General features: G+C 43.7%; 1 protein-coding gene across 2 annotated transcripts in view; it reads left to right on the forward strand.

Moving 5' to 3' along the window:
* Positions 1–4,696, forward strand: part of Ptpn12 (protein tyrosine phosphatase non-receptor type 12) — a 66,752-nt gene extending 62,056 nt beyond the window's left edge. For both annotated transcript variants that reach the window (XM_057758568.1, XM_057758567.1), the window contains 2 exons: positions 1,439–1,540; positions 3,856–4,696. In XM_057758568.1, the coding sequence (XP_057614551.1) occupies positions 1,439–1,540; positions 3,856–3,917 (164 nt within the window). In that variant the 3' untranslated portion in view covers positions 3,918–4,696. The remainder of the gene's footprint in view (positions 1–1,438; positions 1,541–3,855) is intronic.
* Positions 4,697–9,359: the final 4,663 nt, after the last annotated feature.

Genomic DNA, 9,359 nt, shown 5'->3' on the forward strand with positions numbered 1-9,359 from the left:
TCATTCCTATAGCAGTTGGGCTCTTGATGTTGCCTGCTCCTTTCATATGCTCCAGTTAGCACCCTCTCCTTTCTCCCTGGCATTTGTAAGCTTTGTGATGTTCGCATAAGTCTGCATCTCCTCTCCCTTAGGAGATGCCCTGGGGCCCTCATCACCAGTAGTTCATTTATGTCTCATTGTGTCGGTGTTGGATCTTGTCAGAGATGATCTGTGTGTGTCTCCTACTTGGCCGTCGGCAGAACCCCCAGGTCAAGCCTGGCAGCCTGTGTTAATCCCTAGGACCCACATAGTAGGAGAGACCGACTACTGAACATTGTCCTCTGGCCTCCACGCATAAGCTATGGCTTTGCGTTCTCATGAATGAGAAATGTGAACAGTTTAAAGGAAAACCAAGCAGGGCATGATTTTGAAATTTTGGCGCTTGGGAAGAGGAGCAGTTAGACACCAACCTGGGCACACGGAAGATTGTTTTAGCAAAATGGAAAGATTCAGACGGGGTGGGCAAAGAAGAAAATGACCAACCTTAGTAGGTCTATTGACTCTTCACTAGGCTACGAACATCTTAAGGCCAGGAAACATCTTTAGACTTATCCTGGATTCCAGAAAGAGGATAAGGGAGATCGACAGGAGCTGTAGAGACTGGGCTGGGCACACCTGACATCGGAGCACTCTGGAGGCAGAGGCAGGCAGATAATCTCTGCAGTCTGCGGTCAGCCTGGGCTACAGCAAGTTCCAGGCCAGCTGGGGCTGCATAGTGAGACCCTCAGGGAGGGAGGGAGGGAGGGGGGCATAAGTTGTAGAAGGAAAAATGTTAATTACTGTTTAAAAAAAAACTTTTTATTGATCTTTAAATTAGTAAATTAGCTACAGTTTAAACAAGAAGACTTCAAAAGAATTGTCCATTAATTAGAAACTTGTTTGACTGTAATTACTTTCAGAAAGTGTAGGCCGGGCGGTGGTGGCTCACGCCTTTAATCCCAGCACTCGGGAGGCAGAGGCAGGCGGATCTCTGTGAGTTCGAGACCAGCCTGGTCTACAGAGCTAGTTCCAGGACAGGCTCCAAAGCCACAGAGAAACCCTGTCTCGATAAAACCAAAAAAAAAAAAGAGAGAGAGAGAAAGTGTAGCTTACAATGCCCGGGATTGATGAGATGAAGTAAATGTACAAGAACCTTCATCACAGACTGCTGGGCTGTTGTACACTCTGTGAGTCTAGCGCACAGGATGCTGAGACAGGAGACCTGAAGCCACAGAGTGGCCTTCTCTGTGTGGTGGGCCCTCAGAACAGCACCAGAAGGTCACGTAACTGGAACCCAGCTTGTCCCATGTGCCCACTCTCCTTGTATTTACCTCAGAGCCTCTAGAAATGAGCCAACAGAGTATTGTGACCATGCTACCTCAGAGGGTGGTGATTAACATGGACTTGTTTTTTGTTTTAGATGCAGGGGGCATCCACACAGAGGTGTGCACAGACTCTCCATCTCCTTTGAGCGACAAGAAAGATGAAATAACAGAAAGTCTAACTGAAGCCACAGATATTGGTAATTCACTTCCTAATTCTAATAGGCCGCCATAGTGGCAGTCTTTCAATGCTTGCATCTGACAATAAGAGACAGAGGCAGATGGATCTCTGTGAGTTCAAGAAGAAATTCATAGTGAATTTCTGGTAAGCCAGGACTACTTAATAAGACCCTTTCTCAAAAGATCATAATAAAAATTAGAAGCGTAGATCAGTCATTGAGAGCACTTCAACCTGGGTGTGCCTTTAATCCTGGCAAGAGTAAGAAAATATATTGCTACTATTTTTCAGGATTTCCATAAGGCAGTTTTATAACGCTAATACGTTTATATTTACTGGTAACTGTGAGAGAGTGCATGTATGTGGTGTATGTACATGTAGAGATGAAAAGGTAGTTTTTGGAAGTGGGCTCTTCTCTTCCACCGTGGGTTCAGGGTATTCATCTCCGGCTGTCAGACTTGGCAACCGTACTTCTAGCCCTTATCAGACTTTATAGTGTATTAAGATTCTGAAATGATGCCAAGAGTAAAAGCATGTATGTTTAAAATTGCTTGAAATTATGAAATAATTAACTTGCTCTGTTTCAGGCAGAGATTAAAAATCAAAGTTTTTAAAACGGCAATATAAGGAACTGGAAGTCTAACTCAGTTGAGAGGTTGCTTGCCCAGCTTGTGAGAAGCCCTGGGTTTGAGCCCCAGCACCATGTAGATCCAGCCAGCACTTGGGAGGGGCAGACAGAAAGATCTGTTCAAGGGGATCTTCCTGTGACGAGAAAGAGAGAGAGAGAAAGAGAGAGAGAGAGAGAGAGAGAGAGAGAGAGAGAGAGAGAGAGAGGAGAGAGAGAGAGAGAGAGAGGGGCCAGGCTGCCCTGTGGATGACTTGGTCTCGGAGAAGAAAGGAAGCTAGAGTCTAGTGTAAGCAGACCTGTGTGCTGTGTGACTGTTCTGACGCCCTGCTTCTGCCTCCTAAGTGCTGGGATTAAAGGCGTGCACCACCACCACCGCCTGGCTCAGTGTTTTGATTATTATTATTATATGGCAGAAGGACTTTGTTTTCTGGCCCCGTCTGTTTGGTGTGATCCATTTAGTGTTGTGTGTCTGGTGAAGTGTCAGGCCCCTTGTAACTGGAGTACAGACAGGAGTGAGCTGCCTTGTGGGTCTTTTGGAAGAGCGGCCAGTGCTCTTGGTCGCTGAGCCATCTCTCCAGTCCCATATTTCTTGTACCTTGGTGAGCGTGTCCTCCTTTAGGTTAGGAAATTTTTCTTCTATGATTTTGTTGGGAAATATTTTCTTGGCCTTTGAGATGGGTTTCTTCTCCTTCTAATCCTATTATTCTTAAATCTCAGATTTCCGGGATGTTATGTGTTAGGAATTGTTTAGATGTAACATTTTCTGGGGCTGATGGATCCATTTCTTCTATTGTATCTTCAATGCCTGTGATTTTTCTGTCTCTTAAAACTATTGGTGAAGTTTTCCTGTTCACATTCCTAAGTTTTTCATTTCTAGCACTCCGTTTGTGTTTTCTTTATTACGTCCATGTTCAGGTCTTGGAACAGTTTTATTCACGTCCTTCAACTGTTTCTTTCTTGACCGTAAGGGGTGTATTCATTTTATCCAATTGTCTGTGTTTTCCTGGCTTTCTTTGAGAGGTTTTTCATTTCCTTCAAATGTATGTTTGTGTCCTGGATTCTCTAGGGATTTATTCATTTCCTCTTTTAGGACAAGGTCTTGTGCTTCCACTGTGCTGTGGTCTCCAGGGGTTGCTGCCGTAGGACAGCTGAGCTCCAGGGGAGACTCTGCTCTGGCTGTTGTGACACATCAGCATCTGGGTTTGGGGTGATGATAGATAGGTCTAGTGCTGATTTCTGGGTTTGTCTTTGCTGGGTGGGTGTTTTGTTCCCAGGTTTCTGTTTCCTGGAGGTTTTTGGTGTTGGCTTTGTGCTGCCTATTTTACATGCCTGCTCAGCTGGTGTGTTCATGGGGATGCTTGCTGGTGTAGAAGGCTGGGGAAAGGGAGGCCTGGGGATGATCTGTGGGATCCCCAGGAGGCGTGGCTCAGGGGGAGGGAACTGACAACCCTGGGAATCGGGTCTGGGGGAGAAGACCCCAGTGTCTGTGGGCAGCCTACCTGTTCTTCTGGGAGCTGGGGGTCTGGGACACGGTGCTGTGGTGGCCATGAGATCCATCCACAGAGTGGCGGGGGGCTGCCACCGTGTTCTGTTGCAGCGCTGGGGCAACCCTGAGAATTGGGTTTGGAGAAGCAACTATGAGTGCGTTCTTACTGTTTTTAAAGTGGTTTTGAATGTTAACCTGTGATTATGGTATTTTTTGTCTATAGGTTTCGGCAATCGCTGTGGAAAACCTAAAGGACCAAGAGATCCACCTTCAGAATGGACATGAATCAGGGAGTTAAAAGACACTTTAAATTATACTGGAAAATTCAAGTGCCACTGAAAGCCAGATTTATAATATTCCATCTTTAAAATGTGGGACTAACAGCAGTGTAGATCGTTACCTTGATGTTTTTGCCGGGACCATCTACCTGCCTTATACTACATTTAGGAAAAAGTATTACCTGGTGTTTATTTTGTAACTTCAAGTATTACTGCCTTAATGTCTCTTAACCCTGTTACAAGCTGCTTGTAGACCTGTTAATATAGTAATACTTTTATGATAACTGAGTTAAAGGACTACTCTTGCTGTTTTATCATGTATGCATTATTTTGTATATGTACAGGGCAAGTAGGTATATAATTTGATAAAGTTGGAGTCATAAAATATTATTAACAAGATGTAAGAATTTCTGCATGGTCTAAGTCTTTGTGTACCTTATTTGTAAATTATTTGCCCTGAAGTTTTAGAAACAGTTTCTGAATTTTAAAATTGCTGGTTTCATGCAGCCAGCGCTGCAGGTTATCAGAGATCAAAGATTGTAACAATAATGCATTTTGTAAATTGTGAGCAAGAAGTTATTTTTATATTATTACTGTCTAATTGTTCGTCCTGATGGGTCTTGTTTTCATCTAGTCACAGAGATTCAGTAAGTGCCTTGGAACAATATTGAATTCTCTTAGCTCGTGTGTGTTACTTTAAATTTTGAATTCAACTGGGATTAGAAGACTATCAGAATATATGTATGTTTCAGGATATTTGACCTATAAAAAAAACCAGTTTTACAGTGCTACATCTTGAATTCTTTTTTTTTATTCTAAAGAAAAGGTTGTATTATTTAATTATGTGTGTGTGTATATATATATGTGTGTGTACCTCTGTGGAGTTATGTGCATGTGAGTGCTAGCGCCCACAGACGCCAGAGACATTAGGTATCAGGCCCCCCCTAGAGCCAGGGTTACAGGAGATTGTGAGCTGTTCAGCATGGTGGCTGGGAACTGAACTTGGGTCCTCTGTAAGAGTGGTGTGTGTTCTTAGCTGCTGCACCATCAGCAGCCCCTCAGTCTTACCTTCTAAGTCCCCACTTAGAAGTGGACAACCCCGTGGGAGACTAGGGAAGGACGGTCCTGTGATCCCTTCAGCCCGAAAGTTTTAAGGCTAGCTGGGGCAACATAATGACATTTGGTCTCAAAAAGGGTACAAGGAGACTAGAACGTGCCCTCTGAGAAAACTGTGGCTTACCCCTGCTCTGAGCACAGCGTCCACGTCACTGTTACTCTTCCAAGACCCCAGACCACCTAACAAGTGAGATGGGAAGGGTCTTCCTGTCCCATGCTGGGAGCTCAAGTCCTGTCCATAAACTCTAGGACTAAATTTCAGTCTCAGGGATTGGAATTGGACATTGAGTTTTTCCTGTGCTTAAAAAAGATAGCGAAACCATAAGACTGAAAATGTTAGCATTTGTTGTTTCTGCTTTAGTTATTTGTTTGTGAGTTTTGTTGGTTTTGATTTTTGAGCCAGTTTCTGATGTCTCCCAGACTGCTTTCAGCTTTATTATGAACCCACATTGGGCCTTGATTTGCTGCTGATCCACCTCAGCCTCCCAATGTTGGTATTATAACTTTATGTTAGCACTTGTTCAAATGATTTACATGTTGATTCCTTAGAATATGAAAAGTTGTCATGTATTTTAGTCATTAGAAAATGGTAGTCCACGCCAGGCGATGATGTCGCACGCCTTTAATCCCAGCACTCTGGAGGCAGAGGCAGGCGGTCTCTGTGAGTTTGAGGTCAGCCTGGTCTACAAGAGCTAGTTCCAGGGCAGCTGTAGTCTTTTCTAAAACCAAAAAATAAAATGATAATCAATTACAAGATAGAAATATAAATACTGTAGGCTGAGTGCTGCAGCCCATGCTGGCAAGACGTGTTCCTAGGAACCCTTAGACCCATGTGATGTGTGTCTCAGACATGTTCCTAGGAACCCTTAAACCCATGTGGTGTGTGTCTCAGACATGTTCCTAGGAACCCTTAAACCCATGTGGTGTGTGTCTGAAAAATTAACCTCAGGTCTAGAAATAGAGTGGAGTCAGAGTGCTTGTTAACCAGACACACAAGGACCCGAGTTTGGATCCTCACACTCAACGTAAAAGGACAGGTATGGACCAGGCCTGGTGTGCACACATTTAATCTTAGCACTTGGGATGCAGAAGCAGGCAGATCTCTGTGAATTTGAGGCTGCCAGCCTGGTCTGCATAGCAAGTTTCAAGGCAACCAGGTACTGACTTCTAATCCAGGATTAGGAGGTGGAAATATGGAGGCTCTTGGGAGTTTCTGGTTAGGCATTCCAGCTGAACCAGTGACCTGATTGCAGGTTTGATGAGGAACTGTCCCAAAAAAATGCAGTGGGTGGGAGACAGAAGAGATGTCTCAGCAGTTAGGAGCACTGGCTACTCTTCTGGAGGATCCACATCAGATCCAACACCCACTTACCTCACGGTGCACGTACATACACATAAAATGAGTATGTTTAAACCTTTTAAAACTGTGGAAAGGGTTGGTAAGATGACTCAGTGGGGAAGTGCATACCATGCAGACCTGATAACCTGAGTCTGTGTGTGCTAGACCCAGAAGCATGAAGTGTCTAGTCCTAGCACATGTACTGGAAATGAGGGGCAAATACACTCTCCCCAAGTGCTTATCCAGTCTGGATACCATGTGCTTTGTCAGTGGTTGAGGTATAGGCAGTTCCTTGCCCAAAGGCCATTTATGCCAAGAAGAAAACACTCCGAGTGCAGTGTCTTTGGTGCTCAACATTCTCTTGGGAATAGATTGGTGCTGTCAGGAGCAATCATGTCTCATGTCAACAGAACCCTAAGTTATTTAATGCCATATTCTGCAGATCCTTGAAGTAGTTGAAGATTACCTGTCTAGGCAGAATACAATCTCTATCTAAACAACCTAATTAATCTGACTATGTATATATATATATATCATGAACAACTATTGACCTATGATATTTAATACCTGTATAACTTAAAGACTAAGACTTCATGTCAAAATATTAAATAATCTTTAAATTACTATGCAGTAAAGGAGAACAATGGCCTCAAAATGTAAACAATGTATAAGTATCTTGATCAGAGGTAAGAATAATATATAATGCAATATGAAAACATATCCTAAAAGTTGTATCAGTATACAAAATGTCCTAAACAGAGGTAGAAACATGCATGTATACAATATTACAGGATAACTTTGCATAGGTATACAAATACTGTAAACAGAAATAAATATAATTTGAGCTTATATCAATATACAAAAAAACTATACCAATGTAAATTATCCATAAATAATAGCTCACAAGTATTCAGTCTGTTACCCACTATTATTATCACCTTTTTTTTTTTTTTTTTTTTTTGGTTTTTCGAGACAGGGTTTCTCTGTAGCTTTGGTGCCCGTCCCGGAACTAGCTCTTGTAGACCAGGCTGGCCTCGAACTCACAGAGATCCGCCTGCCTCTGCCTCCCGAGTGCTGGGATTAAAGGCATGCGCCACCACCGCCCGGCCCTTTTTTCTTTTAATCTCTGAACCTTCATAGTTTCCACCCCAACCCTCTACCTGATACCCTGTTCTATTTTTTTCTTGTAAAGGTATAGTGAAGAAACAATCCTTTAAATCATTAACTATAAGAGGCCATGCCTTTGGTAACAGAGAAGGCAGAGGAATTCCAGATTCTAGAGGGCCCATAGGTTGAATAACCTGGTTGACTCCTCAAACCCAGGTCCCTGGAAGAGCAACCACTTAACCACTTAGCTATCTCTCCAGCCCCTTATTTTGTTTCTTTGAAACAGAGTCTCACTCAGTGGTCCAGCCTAGACTCACTCAGTAGCCCAAGATGAGCCTCTAACTTACATGACCCTCCTACCACCACCTCCTAAATGCTAAGATTATAGTGCGGACCACTGACAGTGTATACATGGGGTTTGTCGGCTCAATCCGTTCATAGACAGTCCCCAGCAGCCTTTATGTCATCGTCCCCTTCGCACCTTCCAGGCATTCAGGAAACGGAAATTGTTTTCACACTCTGGAAGCTTAGAGGTACGAATGTGACATTTCCACCAGAGTTGGGAACTGACTTCATATACACCAAACTACCACGAGTGTGGTTAAACTCCACCAACTGGGGGAACTTGTGTGAAGAATTTGGAAAAGGAGCTTTGTGGTGGTGGCGCCTGCCTTAATCCCAGCACTTGGGAGGCAGAGGCAAGCGGATCTCTGAGAGGTTTTTTTTTTTTTTTTTTTTTTTTTTTTTTGGTTTTTCGAGACAGGGTTTCTCTGTGGTTTTGGAGCCTGTCCTGGAACTAGCTCTTGTAGACCAGGCTGGCCTCGAACTCACAGAGAGACGCCTGCCTCTGCCTCCCGAGTGCTGGGATTAAAGGCGTGCGCCACCACCACCCGGAGGATCTCTGAGAGTTTGAGGCCAACTTGGTCTACAGAGTTCTAGGACAGCCAAGGTTGCACAGAGAAACCATCAAAACAAAAAGCAAAACGAAGGGAGGGAGGGAGAGAGAAAGGAGGAGGACTAGTGGAGATGGCCCAGCAGTTAGGAGCACTGGCTGCTCTTCCAGAGGACCCTGGTTCAATTCCCAGCACCAACGTGGCAGCTCACACTTGTCTGTAACTTCTGACACCCTCAAGCAGACATACATGTAGGCAAATCACCAATGAACATAAAATTATATATATATATATATATAAATTCATAACAGATTTGTCACCAGTGGTTGGAATCTGAACCAGGTGTTCCCAGGGCCTTCTTATTCAAAAATGATATGAAAGCTCACACAGATTGCAACATAGAACTTCATTCAGAAGCAGAGCTAGGGCTGGAGGGATGGCTCAGTGATTAAGGGCACTGTCTGCTTTTGCTGAAGACCCAGGTTCAATTCCTGGCACCCGTATGGTAACTCACAAGTGTGACTCTAGTTCTAGGGGATCTGATGCCCTTTCTTCTGGTTCCCTCGGGCATCAGACATGCACAGACATGCAGGCAGGCAAAACATCCAGTGACATAAAAAGTTAATTTTTCAAGCAAAGCAATAAATAGCAAAAATCAGAACTATGCCGCTGTAGCAGGTCACATGAGCAAGAAAGAACTCTGGGCACAATTATTGCTTGGGGTTTTTATGGGACGAAAGGAAGTGAGTAGTTGGGTGTTTCTCAATTTTGATTGATAGATTAGGTAATACAATCATGTCCCTTCCCATGATGCATCTGGTTTTAATCATGAGCACACCCAAGTATGCATAGCATAAGATGGTAGACAGGAATTCCCCCAAAAAATATTCTTGAGGATGTGGTTTCGCTTTATGGTGTGTATATCCAAAACCAGTTCAGGCTGGATGGGGTTCCCAACATCAGTACTCAGATATAAACGGGTGTGCTTGAATGC

This window comes from Chionomys nivalis, chromosome 26 (assembly GCF_950005125.1).
Source record: "Chionomys nivalis chromosome 26, mChiNiv1.1, whole genome shotgun sequence".
Classification (NCBI taxonomy): domain Eukaryota; kingdom Metazoa; phylum Chordata; class Mammalia; order Rodentia; family Cricetidae; genus Chionomys; species Chionomys nivalis.